We start from the raw sequence: 22,931 nt of genomic DNA, 5'->3' as shown, positions 1-22,931 counted from the left end.
CAACTAACTGTATAAATACTAAAAAGTTATACCAGGTTTAGTTAATAGTATGTAAACTTCAAGGTTTATCATTTTAATTTCTCAGAAATCAGAGCTGCAATTTGAAAGAAATCTTTTTTAGTTCCACTGGTGGCTGCGCATTCATTTCTAACTGCATAAACCAGGCCTCTGCAATGCTGATGGCTAAGTAGGAGCTACTGGAAAACTCATTAATAGTAGCCTGGCAGATTACTAATGAACGCTTGAGTATAGAAGCAAAATTTCTTAGAGCATAACGACCTCTTAGCTGACTAGCATTGCCATGTGCTTTGTTAAGTTGGAGGACTCTTGTACTAACCAAGAGCATTACACAGGTTAGTTGAACTTGACATTCTTGCATTCGTAGAGTTTAAGCTTACTAAATGGCCATTATAGCTATTATTCCCTCTAATGTGTCCAATAGGAACGCTTTTCTTTACAATTTATTTGCATAATAATTGATAAGCATAGATCGGCGTAAATTTAAGATAATCACGCTATCCAGGCCTACGAGAAAGATGCTTTTCTTCTGTTTATGCTAAGCCGGGAGAGCTGTATCGCATTTCACAGCGGAGACCTGACAGCGAGGAAGCGTCGTACAGCGGCAGCCACTTGACAGCTCTCTACTCTCAGATCCTCTGCGTCAGAGATAAATTTATGACTAGTACAATTGGATCAGCGCTTTGATAACTTTCTTGGATCTTGTTAGCATCTGCTGCTTGTTACAAATGGTTACAAGGAGGGGATATTCGCTGTCTTTGCTCTTTTTTTGGCAAGTTTGGTCGGTGAGGTAGCGATTGATATGATCTTAAAATGGGATGCCGATCGCTCCGTATTTATTTACTGCCCAAAAGCTTCACCAATTTTAAGCGCCGATGCCTATTGGATATGCTCATCAGCCACCTTTCAATCACTCTTCTCTATCGTGAACTCACATAGACATCGTTATTCGCTACATGATGGCGGAAATATAACTAAACTGGAAATGGATTTACATGAACTGTTACTCTACCTTAGCAGAGTCATTTATCCAGGTTTGTGTAAAGCTAGTTTTAGTCATTTTTCGTCACGCTAAACCCGAGTCAAGTTGACTCTGCAGCACACCTTACCTTTTCCTCTGTGTATCCTACATCGTGTGGACACCACTCAACACGTTCACTCTGTACACCTTACTTCTTTCTCTGTGTATTCTACATAGCGTGGGCATCATTCGACACATTGACTCTGTACACCTTACCTCTTCCTCTGTGTATCCTACATCGTGTGGACACTTCTCAACACATTCACTCTGTACACCTTACCTCTTCCTCTGTGTATCCTACATCGTGTGGACACCACTCAACACGTTCACTCTGTACACCTTACTTCTTCCTCTGTGTATTCTACATCGTGTGGACATCATTCGACACATTGACTCTGTACACCTTACCTCTTCCTCTGTGTATCCTACATCGTGTGGACACTTCTCAACACGTTGACTCTGTACACCTTACCTCTTCCTCTGTGTATCCTACATCGTGTGGACACCACTCAACACGTTCACTCTGTACACCTTACTTCTTCCTCTGTGTATTCTACATCGTGTGGACATCATTCGACACATTGACTCTGTACACCTTTCCTCTTCCTCTGTGTATCCTACATCGTGTGGACACAACTCGACACGTTGACTCTGTACACCTTACCTCTTCCTCTGTGTATCCTACATCCTGTGGACACCACTCAACGCATTTCTCATGATTTTGACACATTCTTAATAGGACCTCAATTCTCATCATAGGGGACTTTCATTGGCAATAAAAAGTAATTCCACGAGTTTCTATAAAGCTATGCTCTTTTATGACCAATTTTCAGCACATGTCTTCCATAAGAAGTCTAAGTTTGAACGGCCTCATTGTATTTTTTCAATCACTGCTGATGTTACATATCAAACCATTTCACCTTAGTTTGCCGGTCTTCTCAATAATGTGTATGAATACAAATTACATTTGCTGCTGATTGATAACATATATTGAGTAACGCAGCATATGAACTTCAGCACTAATGCCTACGCTACTAATTCTGTTACATTCTGTAGAACAGATAGCCTCTTGAGACACCTAACACACGCATACCGCTACAGCGTATGGATTCACGTGTCAATAGCTGTTGCTTGTACACTGCTCATTACCACGAATTTAGTTGTTGGGTATTTCTACTTACCTGCATCATCATAGTATATTGAGTGTGACTAACATTCTGTTGAGACTAATAACCTGTTGTATGTTAATCAGCTTTATGTGTTGGGCTTACATATTAACCGCTAGGTAAATGTGTTGGTCAACCTCCGAGTAATTAAAAAGGCTTTTCTCTGAACACAATTCTCTGAACACATATATACCAATTTATTTCCTGATAAACCTCTGCAAGCCAGTGTTAGAACCAATGAGAAAGCATTGTTTGGATAGTGATTAAATGGTGCACTAGGGCTTTTCAAACAATGCACCTCCTTGACACAGGGATACGCCTGATCGCGCGCGGCCAATGCTAACTATTTCAGAAACATCACCCACTCTACGTTTCGATTATAATCATCAATCACTCGAGTGTCTGTTGTTAATCATGGCACGTCTTCGCTATAGAGTTGCAGATGGTTACTAGACGCATGGCTTGCATTTCCATGCAAGTGGAATACGTGGCGGGGCAGGCATGGATTCTGGTCAACTCCTAGATAGAATGTTCTACTCATCTGTAATGTTTCTTATAGCGAAGACGACAGGCATCTTCAACCTTATAGGAATCGGACTAGGCGTCGGATTAACAGCATACATTCTTTACAAATTTTCTCACAAAGGAAAGGACGACGGGAACGACGAGGATTCGGATGAAGAAGCTAACTTGGAGAGTCTCAGCATCGCTACAACACCAACACATGAACCATCTTGTGCGGTTAGTAGTTGATGATTGGTAGCATGCCTTTTCTTAGTGCTGGAGTTTAAAATAGTCAATATCTTTACAATTATTTCTGTTGCTCGTCATTCCTATCAAGACGGTGGAGAGCTGATGACCAGAGGTACTTCTATTGATTACCACCTACTTACAAAGATATATTCATTAACTCTGTGTGGCAAAACACCCTATTAAGGTTTTACGATGTATTTGTCCAATTATCTTAATGGTTTTGATATTGGGAAGCAAATGACTGTCTAGCATGGCAATTCATTGGTCGAAAACAAATTTTCTAATTTTTCTAGTCAAAGCTTGTTAACATTCTTACTAATGGCTCGCCTGTCACTTGATCTCTTCGCTAATGATAGGGTAACTGCCTGTAATGCATACCACAATGGGACTATCAATCATGCCATGTCATTGATGCTGCTGTTTGATCTGTGTGGGTAGGTCTATATGACAGCTTGTCTTGCTGTTCAGCTGTTCTATCGGTTAGACTGTAATGAAAAAGTGCTGTAGGCTTATGTGAGACAGCAACAGTAAAATAAGTACGGACTTTTGCTTCCTCAAAAGTCTCGCTTCCTCCTGATGTTGAGCTCTGCTTCATCGACGGCGTCATGTGATGAAGGCAAAGCGTACTCTTAGGTTCGTTTGTTGCCACCACGGCGACTGCGATGACAATTGCTGGATATCTTCAGTTTAGTTTTAAAGCTGAAGGCTTTAAGGTGTTTAATAGTCTGATTCCTGAGAGAATGTTAAACACTCCCTGCAGGGTGTCTGATCCCCAGGCTTGCTGGTGTTTTAGAATAAAAATACAAGTGCTCTATAATATAATATTGTCATAATTTAAACTTAACATAGATAACTTGTATTCTAATATGGTCACAAGCTCTTAAACAGAAATTATTATATAGAAAGGTCAAGCCGACTGAAAGATTTCGGATACATTTTATATCTGTGGTGTGCTCCATAGAGTGGCCGCTGCAAGGGTATGCTTCATAGAGTGGCCGCTGCAAGGGTACGCTTCATAGAGTGGCTGCTGCAAGGGTACGGTTCATAAAGTGGTCGCTTCAAGGGTACGGTTCATAGAGTGGCCGCTGCAAAGGCGCGCTTCATAAAATAGCCACTGCAAGGGTACTGTTCATAGAGTGGCCACTGCAAGGGTACGGCGCTTAGAATGGTCACTGCAAGGGTGTGCTTTATAGAGTGGCCACTGCAAGGTACGAGTCATAGAGTGGTCACTGCAAGGGTACGCTTCATAGAGTGCCCACTGCAAGATAGGAATTAGTGGTAACCTTCTGCAGTGCCTTCAATTTCACCTTCAAGTACTCCTGCTTTTGCAGATATTTTCTGGTTTTGTGCAGATGCTACTCATTGCTAATCCTTCGGGTAATTTTTATCTCACTGTGTGAGCTTTATTTATATTTGTGCTAAATTTTAATTTTAATGGCACTATAGAAGCGACAGATAAATGAAACCATTCAACGTAACAGGTATTGCCGTTAAATACCGTTACTAAACAAGTTTGTCTTACAGGTTTAGTAGAAGAAACATTACATAGAGCTATTATCAGATGATGCAACCTAAAATCTCATGGAACTTGCAATACATGGCAAAAAATAACCATTCTTACATGCATGTAGATTAGAGCAAGCTTCCGCTGCGGTAAAAAAAAATTTGGAGAAAAAAATTTGATATCTGGCTTGCCCATGAAGAAGCACACCACCAGAAGGCCAATCCATGGCAGAAAGAAAACTTGATGCGTATTGCTGCTCTTCAGTTTTAAATTTGTTTTTTAATAACGACATGCCATACAATCAACGAATAATTTCCAGTTGCCGAAAGAAACAGCAAAAAACGAACCTACATTACTATGAGAAAACAAGCTACGGCGTAGTAACCCTCGACACCCTCAATGCCAAAAGCCTGGTTTCCATATACGCCGCAGGCACCGGCAACAGCACCGCAGGGCTATCAGTGGTGAAATGTGAACCTACTGGCTGAGTATCGCCGGTATTAGGCGGTCAACGCAAAAGTTCAGCGCTGTTCATCTTTCGCGAAAAACCGCAAACAAAACCTTCCCAAATTGCACTGTACGGGTGAAGGTCAGTATTTTTGAAACGGCATGGCGGGCGAACAGTTTTTATGCGATTATTAGCGATGCAGCTTTGTGTGAACAGAAGCCGGCAAGTCTAGCGGCGCAAGTGTTTTGCTGCGTGAGATTACTGGTGTGAGATTACCGGCGGAGTCTCGCATTCAATATGGGAACCAGGCTTAACATGGCTTGTTTAAAATTTATTAATGGCTCACTACCTTGCAAGGTTTCCTAATTAGCATCACAGTAAGGGATCTATTAGTTGGCTTGTGCCTTGTATCAACAGCGTATAGTTTGAAAAGTGCACCCTACGATGCCACTGCACTTGATTAGTGGTCTCTCAAATTGGGTTGGCAAAGATACCGTCTTGTGTTTGCAGCTGCCTTGCCAACAAGGCTTCACTTATCTTCACTAGACCCCAGTATGGGCTCATGTTTACATTTGAAACTTGTATTAATAATTACTTATCTTTGATGCGTCATTCTGTATAAAGAGTGATCACTGCGGCAGCACCGGCATGTTTGGTACATGCTGTCAATGGCATCGATACTAGGCCAAGTATTTAGTGAGGTTGTTTGGAGTGATAATGCTGTAAGTTGTCTGTATCTGATAGAAACGCCTAACATTTCAGATCTATAACTGCGAAATATATCATTGCGCTAAATGATAACACACGAGTTTAGGATATTATATAGTAAATAGGATGGTGAGTGTAGCTACCCGAAGTGGCGCTTTTTCACAAAAACCTCATCACAATGAAACATCGGGCTGTATAACTATGCCTTTAGATATAAGCTATTTGCACTAAACATGAGATTGTCTTTAAGATATGGCGAACCAATTTTAAATGAAAGATGGGTGTTCTCTACAGAGTTTATTTTATAAGATACAATAGGCTCATTCTTAATTCATCCATTCTCTTTGCTAACGGAAGTCGTATTGAGTGGCTCGTAAGCTTCATCCCTCTGAAATGTTGGTTAGTAGAAGATGGCCTAGCATGATTTGGTAAATTATTGCTTGTGCAAAAGGGAGCAGTCTCATGTTATTTAGGGTTCATTATTTACTGACAAGAGCATGCCATGTCATGTCAACTGAGCATGTACTTTAATAAGTCACAATGATCTCTATTGGCTTCTGTATAAGTCACAATGATCTCTATTGGCTTCTGTATAAGTCACAATGATCTCTATTGGTTTCTGTATAAGTCACAATGATCTCTATTGGCTTCTGTATAAGTCACAATGATCTCTATTGGCTTCTGTATAAGTCACAATGATCTCTATTGGTTTCTGTATAAGTCACAATGATCTCTATTGGTTTCTGTATAAGTCACAATGATCTCTATTGGCTTCTGTATAAGTCACAATGATCTCTATTAGCTTCTGTATAACTTCTTATTGACATTATTAATCATCAACAAAATGACATTTTTCGTTACGTGCTAAAAAATGAGAAAAAAGGAATTATTAAGTGAGTTGAACGAAAGTTTTTTAAAAGTTGGTAATCTAATAGTATAGCTGAGGAGTCAGGATAGTGAATTGTAGGCTGGAGTAACAGAAAGTTCATAAACTGAAACATACAATGGTGGATGTAGTATGTTGGTGTCATGGAATAGAAACAATGTTTGTCCTATGAATGAGGATTTGATCAGTCATTTAAGACGTTCAACTCTCTTGAGCTACCGGTAGTAACAAGGACGAGGTCGATCGAGGCTGTCAGTGAACACATCTGTAAGTTTGAAAGAAGAACGCCGAATCCATCATTATGAGTCGAGAATATGAGATACCAGTAATACTAGAATGTTAACATGATATCGATGTTACCTGAAGCTGAAGGCATCAGTTGCAGTGTTTGTTGTCAGTCAATCTTATAAATATACTGTGAAACTACCCATCAGTGGTTTATGTCAAGGTCGGGAAGTACAGTTGTTTGGTAGTATGTGTCTTTAGTAAGTGTAGATAAGCCACATATTATGCAGATGTATGCATAGAAGGTCTACACTTTCCATGGCAATAGTTGATCGGTTCAGTCTTCCCTCCTAGTTCCTCAAAGCTCTCTATAAGTTCTCCCAGGTTATGTATAAGGTTCTCCTTTTCCTGTGTATTAAATGTTTTGCGTTTTCTTTTTTCTAAGTTTGTCAAATTTTGATCACACTCATCCCCTATCAGTATTGCGAAGGAATTTTTCTACCTTCAAAACTTCTCAGCTAATAAAAAACACAGTAAGATTCAAGATGCTCGGTAAATTCACAAGCTTTTTCCTTATTGTCATAATTGTTTAACAGAAAAGATTCGAAAATGTTAATGATGCCGGGGAAAATATGAGAGTTTATTTTAGAGTTAATGTCAGGATGACTCTGATGTCAGGATGTTGGTTGGCTGAAATCGCCACAAAACTTGGACACTATTAAAACGCTTAGCGTAAGCGGAAGTGTAGTTATGACGTCTATAGTTGTACTTGGGCAGAAAGACTGACAGAATAGAGACGCATAACACTGCAGCTTGAAAGCAATAGCCGATATCAATAACAAGAGTGACAGGCAGCTCCACATTAGTGATGTCATTTCAGGTCATACTCTTCTTTTGGGTGTTTTAACTGCAATAAAATCTTGTCAAACATCCTGGCAGTCAGATCACCTCAAACATCAAAAATTTCAAATGATAGACAAACATCGGTACTTTTCGATGAAATTTTTTTTAAATTTTGTTCAAGTTCCTCTTTAGACGTTTTTTAAAGAATTCATTGTACTAATGTTAAATCATACTGCAGTATAGCTGATTTTATTCAGCTGGCAATAGTATCTGATTGGTGGATGTCTTTTAGTATATATAGCCATTGCAACTCTACCTGCTGATTACTCATGCTTAGTTTCAGGTACACAAGCTATAACAAGGCACGTAAGAAACTTGTTATACCACCTGTGATTTTAGCTGATATGTTTGCTTTCCTTGTACTTAGTACATTCACAGACATTATCTAAACAAATGATAATCTCTTATCTCATGTCGCTGCTGTTCAGTAGCTATTTTTTAGAGAGATGATAGAAAGTTGTGTTGATAATGTCTGATAGGTTTAGCATGAAACTAGCTGATTAGGGGTTCATGATAGGTAAGTCTTCAGTGGAGGTGCAACACTAGGGTTTTAAAAACAAAGCAGTGATAGCTTTTCCTATAAATATCAATCACAAAGTTTGTGTTTACTTCGGTTTGCCCAGCTATAGCCATTAAAATCTTGGAAGCAAAAGCTCTCATCCTGCTGGATTTGAGTTTGAACCTCCCATTTACCAGACAAATACCGTACCAACTGAGCTATGGGAGGAGATTGATGAATTCATTAGGCAATATATGTCACAATGCGGGAGAAAATATGCATACCGCGCGGGGTGCAACATGATTTTATGCTTGCTTTCCCACCTCTTATTAGTAAGTTTTAATTACTAGCTCGCTCAAATTAGCCATTGGCAATGTGCCAGGCTTATGGCAAGTAGTAGGCAACTACATTAACTGCCACTGCTTTATGAGCTGATTTTAATACCTGTGCATCACCGGGCATTCATCTAGTTTATACATAAAATCGATCCAAGTTTGTCTCTTCTGTCTGTCTGTTGTAAAATGTTAGGTCCCAATTTTGTTGGCTACATATTTTTACTAGAGCCTACACAGTCGTTGGTACAAGTGTTTCTAGCATAAAGTCTAAAATTTAGGCTATTTTCTTATTTTTGTTAGACTTGGCAATAAGATAGTGCTTACACTTTGCGTGTATAATATTTAAATGTTTGACAAAAACAAAAGAAAACATTGGATTGTAATAAACTTTATTGATTTTCATAGCCTATTGCATAAGTGATATGATAATTAGAGATGCCCCGATTCTAAATTCACCAGCCGATTCAGATACCGATCCGATATACCGATCCTAATTGAAAAATAATCCGATTCAGATACCGATTCAGATCTTTTGTGTTGCATAGATAGTAGCTCATTTTATTATGCAAATACAAACATAATGCAAAGAAAACATGAATATTATTGTATTTATTTGTTTGCATTTATGGAAAAAAATATATACATATTCATATACTGACATACCGTGCATGTAGTAACAAAACAGTCCATGTTTCTTGTAATTTGTAAATAAAGGTAATTACTGTTAGTGGTACAGTTCTATCTGTGATAACGAAGTCCCTCTTCTATTGTTAGATGAACTGCTGTGCCTGTACAAGTTTAGAGCAAATTAATGTTTCTTTTAAAAACCGTTAGTGATTCAATTATCTCAGTAAGACGTCTCTTTTCTTCCATCATTATCAATGTAGCCAAGCGTCCTGAAGGGGGATTCCCTTGCAACAGATGTTGGAGGACAGGCTACATACCGATACGCCACTGGGGTTACCGTTTTTTGTACAATACAAACGATCCATTGTATCGTCAGGATCAAGAGAGTGATAGATAACTTTATGCGTCGACTGTTTAAATTACTTTCGTAATGCTAGTAAATAGAAATATTACACTGTGTTCTTGTTTCCCATTTTTGTTATCTTGTTCGTGATTGCTTGCAATAAAACCTATCGCTGTAATTGGGAAATACCACACTTTTTGTTTACGTTCTGGCTAAAAAGTTTCCTTCGCTGTGTTGATCAGGCTATAGACATGAAATAAATTGTGTGGCAGACCTGAAATTCATTAAGTAAAAGTAAGAAGCTTACAGCTGATGATTTTTTATTAGTATAGCAGGCTGAAATACAGTTTTCTGCTAAATGGTTGATCTGTAAAAAGTATCGGAAGGTTCAGATTTTTTAAGAAAAGATCGGCCGATACCGATTCAGATACTTGACACTCATATCGGCACCGATACCGATTCCGATACCAAAATCGGGGCAACTCTAATGATAATGACACGTAATGAATTTGAATTTCTAAGCAAATGTATACATAAAGAAATTATATTGGGCAACCAGAGCAGAGCAACCACAAATGTATATGTAGTTATCTTATCTGTATGTAGTTATCTTATATGTAGTTTATCTTATCTTGAACAGTTCTACAAGCCACTTCATTTAAAAAAGGTAGAGTAAATAAAACAGTTCCAATCACGGGGCTTAGTTACTAGTCAGGTTACTTAGCAGGTAATCATGAAACCAATCAGGGTTTGTCATTGACCTAACCTACTGCACTTGTGAAATTATACAATAATTCAAAATTATTACATTAGGAAATGGCTACAGCATAGATATAGTAAACCCAGCATAGATATAGTAAACCATAGATATAGTATTGTAGAGTTTTTAAACAAACTCTAAAACTCTGGTGATTGTTGGGATTGAGAGTAGAGGAACTTTACTGATGTGTACTATGCCAGTTATTGCTTTATTGCATAATAACACCGTGAAGCCTGTTAAAGTATGGAAATCGTAATAAATTCAGTCCATATCAAGTACAGAAAACATGACAATAATCATGGTAATGCTTGAACACAATTGCTGCCAACAGTATTAATTAATTCAAATTGAAATTAATGAATATAAACTGAAACATGAGTGAATAAAGTTGCGTAACTGACCTGTTCTATCTCTATGGTTGCAATCCCAGTGGTTTAATAAGTTCAATACGTTATCTATAGTTCGCGGCTATGCCTTAGTGGATGCTCTGTTGTATCGCATTCACTGAGTCAAGCTATACTTGTTAATAAAGGCAGGTCAGTAGAAGGGCAAAAAACTACCAGTAGAGGTCACCCGTTTTCTGTTCATTGGCCAGATTTACGCGCCCATATGCCCCCACAACCAACCAGAAAGCAACTGAGTCAGCTTGAAGTGTAACGAACACTCAGACCGCTGACCCGGCAAACAATGGTCTATCAAATATACGAAAACATAACCTCCTGCTGAGAGTCAGATGCTTTCCCTACACTCCCATCTAAATTTACTTAAATTTACCCTACAGTTTAAAAGAACTTATTGTTGATATGTTTATTTATGCTAGCATAAAATATGGAATACCACAACCCTAGCATTATCGTAACAAATACTTGCTTAAGCTGCTTAGCATGAAATGAGAAAGAGTGCGATTTATGATCTCAGGAGAAGCACAATTTTATTAACTGCTCTCCTCAACACAGTCGGGGGTTGTAGTTGCTTCCCTTCACTATCGATGTGTCTGTTTCCGAGTATGACTTCTACGTTCCTGACTAGGCCATCCTTTCCTGGTGATGTCTGTGTGACCTTGCCAATCTTCCAGTCAGATCTAGCCACATTTTCATCCAATATCATAACGATATCTCCCACCTTAATATTCTTACGCTCTGTTTTCCATTTCTGTCGCGGAATTATTGAGTTCAAGTACTCCGTCTTCCAAGCCAGCCAGAATTCATCCGCCATCCTCTGTGATATCTTCCATCTAGCCCTACTGTACAAGTTCTCGTCAGGAAACTCACCCGGTGGAGGTGCTACCAGTGTCGACCGTTTCGAGGTCAGGAGGTGGTTAGGAGTGTGGATTTCGTCTTCGGGAGAGACGATTGAGGTGGCATTTAATGGTCTGTTGTTGACAATGTTGGCTGCTTCACACAGTGCTGTTCTCAAAGTTTTTGTGTCCATCTTGTGTTTGAACTTCAGTGCCATGCCGTTGAGTACTGCACGCACTGATCGGATCAGTCTTTCTGTGGCGCCACCTTGGTGACTTGCATTTGGCGAGTTGAACTTGAAGATAATCTTGTTTTTCTGCAAGTACTGCTTCAAGTCAGGGTGAGCCAGGTCAAACTGTTTTTCCAGCTCGTTTTTAGCACCAACCAAGTTGGTTCCGTTGTCGCATACAATTGTTTGAATTGGACCCCGGATAGCCATGAAACATCTTAGTGCCTGGATCAGACTGTCGGAGCTCATGTCCTCCAAAATTTCGATGTGGATGGCTCTGGAGTACAAACATGCAGTTATCAGCCCCCATCGCTTTAGCTCCGTTCGTCTTTCTTTGACATAGAATGGACCGAATACGTCAACGCCTACGTGAGTAAAGGGTGGTGTGCGGGCTAACCTTTCTTCTGGAAGTTGTCCCATTAGTTGAGTCGCGGGAGCCTTCCTCAAGCGTTTGCAGTTTACACACTTTCCTATCAAGTTCTTAATTTGTCCGGTGCTGTTCACTAACCAGTATCCAGCTTCTCTTATTGCTGCCAACGTGCTTCGCCGTCCCAGATGATAGATTCTTTCATGATAGTGTTTGGCAATCAGATATGACACATGGGTGTGTTTCGGTATTAGAACTGGGTGCTTTTCCTCCATAGTTAAGTCTGTTTGGTTTTCCAGTCTCCCACCAACACGCACTAGCCCGTTGTTGTCCACATATGGGTGTAGTTTAGTAAGAGATTTATTCTTTGCTTTCGTTGGGTAAGCTGTGGTTTGAATCTCTAAGATAATAAAAATTTCGGCCTCTTGTAGCTCGCTTGGCGTTGTTTCGGTTATTTTCCAGGTCTTTTGTCTTGCGAATTTCTTCAGAATAGCTATGCTTCTGATGAGCGTCATCCAGTTACTGTATATATTGAATTTCTGCGTGATATTCGAGGTCCTCGTTGTAGCATGAGAGGTTACCTTGCGTAGCTCTGGATCATTCTCGGGAAGAACAGCATCAGCTTTGTTGCTATGAGTATACACTGAAATGTCTAGTTTGTGTAGAAACTTCGGTCCTTGGAACCAATTTGGACTTGATATGAGACCACTAGTGGATGATCCACGGGACACAATGTCTGCGGGGTTGTCTGCTGTTGTTACATAGTTCCATTTTTTAGTGTCTGTGTGAAGTTTTATTTCTTTGACACGGTTCGCGACGTACATGTGGAATCTTCGACAGTCATTGTTGAGGTAGCCTAGAACGATATTGGAATCCGTCCAGAACATTTACTTGTCGATCTCCATATGCAACTCCTTTCTCAGTGTTACTGACAAACGAGCAGCTGTCACTGCTCCTTGAAGTTCGAGCCTAGGGATAGTTGTGGGTTTGTTCAGAGGGGCTACTCTTGACTTGGCAAGAATTAAGTTGCAGTTAATCTTGCCTTGATCATCGATTTGTCTCACGTATGAACAAGCTCCATACCCGGCTGTACTCGCATCACTGAAGTGATGTAACTCAGTTGACACGATGTTTCCCTCCGGCTTGAAACATCGTTGTACATTTAGCTGCGCCAGCTTGGGCAGTTCAGAAGTCCATTTTGTCCATTGTTCTGCTTCATCAGTAGGGATTAGTTGATCCCATGACAGTCCAGATGAGATACATCGTTGTAAGATTCGCTTTCCATTCAATATTACAGGTGATATAAGTCCCATAGGATCATAGATCTGGGCTATTGTGGAAAGCATGGTTCTCTTTGTTGACGGCTTGTTCAAAGAAGCAGGGGTGGTGAAATGGAATGTGTCTGCTTCCACTCCATCCCAAGAGTTCTGTCACATGGTAATTGATCGGCAAAAAGGTTCAAACTCTTGGTTGATTCACCCCTCTCTGAAGGGGGTACTGCCGCTAGCACTTGCTTGTCGTTTGAAAGATATTTGTGCAGGCGTATACCTGCTTTGGAACATAGCTCTGTGGCGGTCTGAATTAGGTTTACGGCCTCTTGATAGGTCGCCACGCTTGTGACTCCATCGTCTACATAGAAATTGTTCATCAGAAAATCTGCTGCCTTCGGGAATGTTGACTTGTTGTCATTGGCTAGCTTTCTAAGCCCATAGGTGGCTACTCCAGGAGAGGATTTTGCTCCAAATAGATGAACAGTCATACGATATTCCTTGATGGTCTTGGGGTCTTCGCCTGTTGTCCAGAGAAATCTTAAGTAGTCACGGTGAGACGGGTCCACCTTGAAGTTGTAAAACATGTGTTGGATGTCACAGGTAATGGCGGTGGTTTCTTTCCTAAATCTTAGCAGTATTCCTAGCAAGGAATTTATATGGTCAGGTCCAGTGAGGAGCATGTCATTTAATGATACATTGCTTGACCGTGCCTTACCGTCAAAAACTACTCGTAGTTTTCCCTTTCTCTTATGCCGAACGGCAAAGTGTGGTAAATACCACACCTTTCCTTGCTCTGCGGGAGTTGACATGACTTCTTCAGCGTGTCCGTTGGCTATGAGATCCTTCATGAACTTTGTATACTCTCTCTTATCCCCTTCTGATCTTTCGAGCTTTCTCAGCTGTTGCTTCAGTCGTAGTTCAGCTTGCTGGCGGTTGTTTGGTAGCTCTGGTTCAGATCTAAATGGTAGCGGCATCATCAGGTTTCCCTTGCCGTCCTTGGTGATTCCGCTCTCTAGTATATCGATGAATTTCATATCTTCTTGCGAAGTGGCCCCTTCAGTGTTAATATCTCTGAAGTCCTGATCAAGAAGGTTGAGTAGTTCGGTATCCCTAGCGGTATATGTATTGTATGACTTTCTTGCGGCGGTCAGCTCTCTACCACCACACATGGTCCATCCGAATAGTGTTTTTGATGCAAACGGTCTGCCATCCATGCAAGTTCTACTTTCTAGAGGTTGAATGATCTCAGTATGATTCATTCCTATCAGTAATGCTACTGGTATGTCTAGCAATGGTGGTATTTGGCTTGCTATATCTCTGAGATGAGGTAACTTTCTTGCTTGTTCTGGGGAGGGCAACTGACTTTTGTTGCAGAATATAGCTCTTTGGTATGCACTAATCTTAGCTTGGTTGTCATTCATGTACCCTGTTAGAAGTATGTTGTCATACCTCTCGAGATTAGTCGTTTCAGGACCGTTCATTGTGTGGATAGTTATGTCGTGCTCTACTGCACTAGCCGTGGCTCCCAGCCGTGAGATTGCTTCTGGTGAAACGTAGCAGGAATCAGACATTGTGTCTAGCAATGCATAGACTAGCATTTTCTGGCCAGTTCCTGCTGACACATAGACTGGTATAGCCATACTTGTCAGTCTACTTCCCAAACAAGTGGCCTTACAAGACTTCTGCTTGTCTTCTTTTGAGGTTTTGGGAGTTTCGTATGTCGCTTGATCCATAGGCTTCTGAGAAGGTGGACCGGTAGTTTGTGGTAAGTTCGCAGGTTGTTTACGTCTTTGGCCTTCCTTGCTTTCACTAAAAGCTGATACCTTCTGAGAGTCACTTCTGTTTGGTTTCCAATTGTTATCGTGATTGGCCGTCGCGTGACTCTTTCCACATAAAAGACATCTTAAAGTCGAGTTGCAGCCCTTAGATCGATGGCCTTTAACATAACAACGGAAGCAAATCCCTTGTTTCTTTACAAATTCTTGCTTCTGCGATTTTTCCATCTCTTGCAGACGATAGCAGTCGACGGTTTCGTGGTTGCCAAGTGTGCAGTTCAGGCAACCCTTTGCTGTAGAAGTAGAGTAACTCTTAACACTTCTCAGGGGTTCGGAACTTGAGGTTTTGGTTGCCCTTGGAGACTCAGAAGCATTGTTACGCTTGATTCTATTGGCTTGCGAGCTGAGTGCCTGCGAAATAGGGAGTGACATAATTCGAGCCTCTTCTCTTACGAAGGAGCAGAATTCATGGAATTTTGGATATCTTTGCTCGCACTCCTCCAGCTTGCCAACCACTCTAACCCATTTAAGCTTAAGCCAATCTGGAAGCTTTTGGCACATTTTCTCATTTTCATTATAGTCGTTTAGAACGTCAAGTGTGCTGACAGATGACATAGCACTTTTTAAGTGACAAAGAAAGTCACTGTACTCTGTCAGTGCCTTGCCATTTCTTGGATGGATCTGTGGCCACTCATCTAGCCTCTTTCGAAATCCTCTGGCAATATTATGTTGGTTTCCGAATCGTTCCTTAAGAATAGCTCTTGCTGACAGGTATGCTTCGTTTGTATTTGTGATAAAGTGGCCTTCAATGCACCTTCTTGCGTCTCCAGTTATGAATCTTTTGAGGTGACGCAGTCTTTCATGCCCCTGTATGTTCTCTGCTTGTAGAAAGTTGTTGAGGTCCACTTCCCAATCAGAAAATTGGAGAACATCACCTTCAAAGATAACTGGTTCTACAGACCTTTTATTTGCACTTATTGCCAATGTCAGAGTTTCAGCTAATCTGTTCATTGCATTAGTTTCTGGTGAGATTTCTTGGTTAGAAGCAATAGCATGCTGTCGCTGTGTAGCAGTGAGCCATTGAGTTTGTGGTAGTGTGCCTGAAGCAGGCGCATCGGATTTTGCTATCACATTTACTACTTCTGGGCACGTCTCTACTGCGGTTGAGTTTCTTACTTCAAGAGCTGTCCTCGTTTGGGGTGAGTTCTGCTCTACAACAGCTGCCTCCACTTGACTAGAGTCACCAACTGCGGGAGTTGCCTCCGTTTGACCAGGGTCACCAACTGCGGGAGTTGCCTCCGCTTGGCTGCTGCTGGCATCCCCGAACTGTATACTGCTGTTTTCTGACAGTCTAACCAGCTCTTGAAATTGTCGGTTTTCTTCTTCTAACTCTGCAGTTAATCTTCTTTTCATGTCTTCTTCTGTCTTTGCTTGTTCTTCTTCCAGCCTGTCAAGCCGATCCTCGATGGCCTCCTTGAGTTTGCGAGCATGCGCTATAAAATGATAGAACATTGTTTTGGTTTGTGGCGCTACTCTACCTTCATCTTTATCATACAAGTTCACAAGATCATTATATGAGTGCAAAAGAGTGTTCACTCTCTCAGCTAACAAATCATGCATGTCATACAGTGCCTCTAGGGCAACACCACGAGCTAGATTGTCCTGTATTTCATTAAGATATCTGTACTCTGAGTTGATCTCTTTTGAGATCTTTACTTGCAACTGATAAGCTTTACTCTCCTTACCGACCAATGTTAGCGCAGTTTTCCGACGCGTACGTGCTGAAAATTCATGATGCACGTCTGTTGAAGCGCTGCTTTCAGTTTCAGAGCTGCTAATACTAGATGCGCTAAGAGTCAATTTTTCTGAGTGTAGCTCGGTGACAACTGACTCACTAGCAGGGTTTAGATCGTGTTCCACTGCATTGTGAATTTCTGGTTGTTTGCTAAGGTCAGAACCCCCCGGGTGTTCCCCATCGCCATCAATCAACTCACCACCCCCAGAGTCAGCCATGGGTTAGCACAGGGCCACAAAACTCAGCCAAGTTCGCAGAAGTGGAGTGACCTCTAATGGTTTACAGTGGGTTAATGAAAATATTGAGTTCAAAAAAAAGAATTTAGATTATACTTCGAATCAAATTCCTAAAACAATATATTCTGGTACTCTAATAATTAACTAGCTATCTTCTAAATGCATACAGTTTATAGCCGATTTCCTGAATATAAGGAGCTTAAAATAAAGGTATGAATGGCTTGAAATAGTCACGAAATATGCTTTCAGGTAATGATCTTCTAGAATTTGACTGGTTGAGATAACTCCTAGATAGGAACAGTTTGAGTTAACTCCTGGTATGAGCAGCTGCTAGATTGACAGTTTCAATATGGATAGATCGTACGCAATTACATGCATGTGGATACTCTTTCAGCTGCTGCTCCAGCAATACTCTGTAGAATGGCTACAGTAACAAGTTGACCTTTACTAGGCTACTTAGCTGACAAGATTCTGTTGATGCTGACTTCTGGCTGGCTTGTTGTTCTTTATCCTCCGCTCTGTCTGTTAGAGATCGGAAGGCTTCACTGTAGAGTTTTTAAACAAACTCTAAAACTCTGGTGATTGTTGGGATTGAGAGTAGAGGAACTTTACTGATGTGTACTATGCCAGTTATTGCTTTATTGCATAATAACACCGTGAAGCCTGTTAAAGTATGGAAATCGTAATAAATTCAGTCCATATCAAGTACAGAAAACATGACAATAATCATGGTAATGCTTGAACACAATTGCTGCCAACAGTATTAATTAATTCAAATTGAAATTAATGAATATAAACTGAAACATGAGTGAATAAAGTTGCGTAACTGACCTGTTCTATCTCTATGGTTGCAATCCCAGTGGTTTAATAAGTTCAATACGTTATCTATAGTTCGCGGCTATGCCTTAGTGGATGCTCTGTTGTATCGCATTCACTGAGTCAAGCTATACTTGTTAATAAAGGCAGGTCAGTAGAAGGGCAAAAAACTACCAGTAGAGGTCACCCGTTTTCTGTTCATTGGCCAGATTTACGCGCCCATATGCCCCCACAACCAACCAGAAAGCAACTGAGTCAGCTTGAAGTGTAACGAACACTCAGACCGCTGACCCGGCAAACAATGGTCTATCAAATATACGAAAACATAACCTCCTGCTGAGAGTCAGATGCTTTCCCTACAAGTATATAGGGTTTACTATATCTATGGGCTACAGATTGTGATAAAGCTAGCCATTCTGTAATCATTTCTCTAAAAGGGTTGAACTTTTGTGCCGCCCAACCTCGTTTGAACATGTTTATCAGGTGTGGTGGTCTGCTGTCACATTTGTTAACTAATGGGAATATTCCCATATAAAAGGAATCATTCAAAAGACTCCAGAAATTGCGTGTCGATGTAGCTGACCTAATCCTTTTCAGCTCGATGCTTGTTTTCTATTAGAATATATATAACTCTCTGTCAAAGGAAGCCAAGCAAGTTATAATTAGTCCCGCTGGATAGAAATGAAAAGGCCAGTCACACACGAGCTGTTAGTTGGCAGATATCAAGGGTGATGGACCAACAGCTAACCTAATCATACATCCTTGCGTTGGATCAATTCAGACATCCAACAGTAGAATCGATGCATGGGGATGATCGTCGCTAAAATATATTATTGATAATATTTGGACTCTTCAAGCGGCATATCATGATTATCGGTCTCCTTTGAGCAAAAATTATCTGAGAGAGTATTTGTTTCCAATTACATAACCTTGACATTGACTACATCCGTTAAAATTTTAGGCCACCCAGGCTAGTGAAGGCTATCATATCGTTGCTTCAGTCTATACACAATGCTAAGCTGGTCTACGTCTGTAGGAAAAAAACTGATGCACCGATGTTTAGATAAAAGAGTTGATTTTCAACGAGCATGATCTTGATTCTATTTTATTCATTTTCAGAGCATCCTAATTTAATATGAGACGCACTTTTGAACAGAAATAAGTTTTCATGCACACAAGTATTTATGCCTAAACAAAAATATTTATACTTGTAACAGATATGGGACGACCTCTGGTGTAAATTAGAACTGTCCGTGAAATCATTCCGATAAAATTGTAAGTACTTGAATCTGATTACCAAAGTTTTTCTTTTATTTGTTTCATTTCATCAACCCAAATTATTTTTGTTCTTAGCCAATATCGATTGTTTATCATTATCGTTTTTTTTCTTGAGCAAAAATATTGTAATGCAAATATTTGTGCAAACTTTATTGTCATCGCAAATTGTTGTTAGTCTATATTAGATTGTCAATATGCTGATAATATTTCAATGATGGAGATGGAAAATCCAACAATGACATCATAGCCTTCACATGACTAAGGCCAATGCTGATTAGTCAATGTGTCAGTGATGATCAGTGACACATTGACTAGTGTGTTCATTAATCAGTGTGTGCCCAGCCAAGCACATTTCCCTAAAGTTTTCTTGATGTATTGCAACAATCATTGTTTCTATACCTTAATGTCTGTACAGTTAGTAGTATCTGTACAGTTAGTAATGTCTGTACAGTTCGTAATGTCTGTACAGTTAGTAATGTCTGTACAGTTAGTAATGTCTGTACAGTTCGTAATGTCTGTACAGTTCGTAATGTCTGTACAATTCGTAATGTCTGTACAGTTCCTAATGTCTGTACAGTTAGTAATGTCTGTACAGTTAGTAATGTCTGTACAGTTCGTAATGTCTGTACAATTCGTAATGTCTGTACAGTTCCTAATGTCTGTACAGTTCCTAATGTCTGTACAGTTAGTAATGTCTGTACAGTTCGTAATGTCTGTACAGTTCATAATGTCTGTACAATTCGTAATGTCTGTACAGTTCCTAATGTCTGTACAGTTCCTAATGTCTGTACAGTTAGTAATGTCTGTACAGTTCGTAATGTCTGTACAGTTCATAATGTCTGTACAATTCGTAATGTCTGTACAGTTCCTAATGTCTGTACAGTTAGTAATGTCTGTACAGTTAGCAATCTGTGTACAGTTAGTTATGTGTGTACAGTTAGTTATGTGTGTACAGTTCGTAATGTTTCTATAGTTTGTAATGTTTGTACAGTTCGTAATGTCTGTACAGTCCTGAAATTGACAAACAGAATCTGAAGTTGATAGCCGGTCACCTTTCTTTCTTCTGAAGCCAAAAAACGCAATAACAGACCTATTATTTCTAGTAATGTTGTAACAAGCAAAAAATAGTTTATCACAAACTATATTATCCAATAAAATGTTAGTATTCTGAACAAACACGCCATCCTCAGTTGAGTGCTGTTGCCACCACAAGCATGTATTGAGTATAAGTGCATATATATCTTCATAAAATATAAGCCTTTTGTGGTCACCGTCTCCAGCCTCCTGGTATGATACAATAATAGTGTTTTCATGGTGGAGAGGAATGCAAATTTATCTAATGGTGTATTTATGAAAGTTATCTTTTACAAATTAACACAGCCAATTAGAATCGATGCCGAAAGTTAACCTTTGACATTACGAATAATCTGGCTGACTGGCTTTCATGTGTGATAACTCAGAGAAGAAGCAAATAGTTAACAGGCAGGTAGGTTAAAGTAGGTCATTAGACTTCTTGAGCGTCTACATGAAGTATGTTTGTTCTTTAGTTATTGGCAGGTGGAAATTAGGGATTAGTTTAGATAGGCTTGATCTACAAACCTTGTCGAGTCTGTGATAAAAGTTTCCTATTGAAATGCAGTGAAGGTAATTAATTTTTAGCTAGAGATAAGAATCAGTCGCTTCAGTAGTATGTTCATCATAACAGAATTCACTGTTGCCGCTATTTCTATTGGATCTCAAGCATTAGAGTAAATGTTATTTTATCAGCTCCTATAAGTAGGCCCCTATATTTAATATTTAAGTAACCTTGTAAAACTATACATCAATTTTTTTTATTCTATCAGTCACAATGCTATTTTTACTGTAAACTACTCTTACTATTTTTGGTTCTATCATGGATAACTCAATGCATGATAACAACATGCAGCGATATGTATGTTAGTAAAAAAACTTCTACTATATTCTTCAGGTTTAACGATGACTAGACTTTGTCAGGTCACAAACTAGTCTGATTTTAGTCTCCGAAATGTCAGAGAAAATGTTATTTGTCAGACTCCGCACATACACACTGACATAACCTTTCCTCAGACTCCGCACATACACACTGACATAACCTTTCGTACGAAAAATGCCCTTCGCCATGTCAATGTTTAGTGTCGTGTATTTTATATGCATTCTATTCTAAATTGTAAATATCATCAATTTATATTTACAGGGTTTAAATCATCTCACGATGGGAAATGGACTGACGGCTGGCATCGAACTTGACAATGTTTCGATAGATCAAAATGGTGCTTCTAATGTGAGACATCGGAGCACTACGAGGACAGATGTCAGCGCTTCTATAGTAGAGGATGTGTCTGGGGCCTACATCTCCCGTACTTTCTTCAGCAACACCAATAAAAGTTCATTAGTGATGCCAGCAAAAACCTCTAGCGGTGATCAATGCATTACAGAATCTTGTAGTCAAATAGGGTCAGCTAGTAGGTTACCGCTTCTAGTTTCAGTCACAGAGCCAACTTGCTCTGCACAAACCGTGGATTCTATAGCTATGTGTGACAGTGGTTACCTCGAAGCAGCAGATCATAAATATTCAAAGGACACTTTAGTGAATGAACTCGAATCCAGTGAAATCAGTAGTTTAAGTGATCAATACATCCGTGACCTTGGCCTCGACACAACCCTGAGTGACTTTTCTTCAAATGGTTCGAGCCATCAACAAGACGATGCGGATGATGATGTATTGCGAATAGAGATCAATGAAGACGACCTTGTAGAGTCGGAAGCTGTTGCTATACTAAATTCCATTCTAGACGGGGAGAACACGGAGTATTTAACGGACAACACAATCACCACAGATACAGACAGCTTGCAAAGTCACCTGGCTGATCAAACACATTGTTCAAACATTGATCTTACCGACCATCATTCCATGAGTTCCAACTTTAGCCCAACTATATCTGCAAGAAAGGAAGACGATAGCTCGGGTTCTTCAAGGCCATCGAGTCTCTTTAGTTCTCCATTGTTTGAAAATGTTAGCGTCAGTGGACATTCGAGATCATCGAGTACCGCTTCAGCTGATATCGATTGGGAGCCAGTGACAGCTGATGAAGATGAGGTTAGCTCGTTCAATATTTCAAGCTCTCTACTATAATAGATTAGTTTGTTTCTATTGCTGTCAATGAAAGGTTCGAGTACGAGTTATTAATTTACTCAAAATTACTGAACAGCTTAGTTACTATTTGAGTTTCTTCTGAGATCATCTGAGATCATCTGAGATCATCTGATACCTCACATTAATGATGTTGTTAGCAAATCGCCCAAGTGCTTGCATTTGTAGTTCGGTTTGAGATAAGAGACAGTAATAAAAATCTACCTAGTTAACAGAAAATAAGGATAGATTCTTAAGCAAGGCTTTAAAATAGTTTACAACTCTGTTGAACTTGTTACTAACATTACCTATGGTTGTTGAAGGTGCTGGCTATAAAATTCTTCACAGATTTGAAAACTTTTTAAACTAAGATTGCCTCTTTTTGAAGACATTAAAATATCAAATCTTTGATGTGTTTTCCTTCTTATTTACAAACGATATTATCCGCGTCTGTATTATATATATCTGTATATTATATACGTCTGTCCTGCCAAACACTGTAGTGTAAGACCATCTACATGTAGAAGCCTTGGATGATAATCACACTCTTGCCTTCTGAGTGTGTGTATTAGCAATTAT

At 39.8% G+C, this 22,931-nt stretch overlaps 2 protein-coding genes across 3 annotated transcripts in view; one reads left to right on the top strand and one right to left on the bottom strand.

The window, feature by feature from the left end:
- The first annotated feature begins 986 nt into the window (after positions 1–986).
- The window catches only part of LOC137394267 (uncharacterized), a 32,572-nt gene continuing 10,627 nt past the window's right edge, over positions 987–22,931 (top strand). The window contains exons 1-3 of one of the 2 annotated variants that reach the window (XM_068080994.1): positions 987–1,052; positions 2,765–2,946; positions 21,417–22,319. In XM_068080994.1, coding sequence (XP_067937095.1) covers positions 1,004–1,052; positions 2,765–2,946; positions 21,417–22,319 — 1,134 coding nt within the window. In that variant the 5' untranslated portion in view covers positions 987–1,003. Of the gene's footprint in view, positions 1,053–2,621; positions 2,947–21,416; positions 22,320–22,931 lie in introns of those variants that run through there. The other variant, XM_068080990.1, reaches the window with a different exon arrangement.
- LOC137385351 (uncharacterized) lies at positions 10,963–12,917 on the bottom strand. The gene has a single exon (XM_068071802.1). The coding sequence runs from the start codon at positions 12,915–12,917 to the stop codon at positions 11,103–11,105; it is 1,815 nt and encodes a 604-aa protein (XP_067927903.1). The 3' UTR covers positions 10,963–11,102.

The sequence above is a fragment of the Watersipora subatra genome, chromosome 1, assembly GCF_963576615.1.
Source record: "Watersipora subatra chromosome 1, tzWatSuba1.1, whole genome shotgun sequence".
NCBI classification, from domain to species: Eukaryota; Metazoa; Bryozoa; class Gymnolaemata; order Cheilostomatida; family Watersiporidae; genus Watersipora; species Watersipora subatra.
The sequence above is the reverse complement of the archived record's forward strand: the minus strand, read 5'-3'. Positions and strand labels throughout refer to the sequence as shown.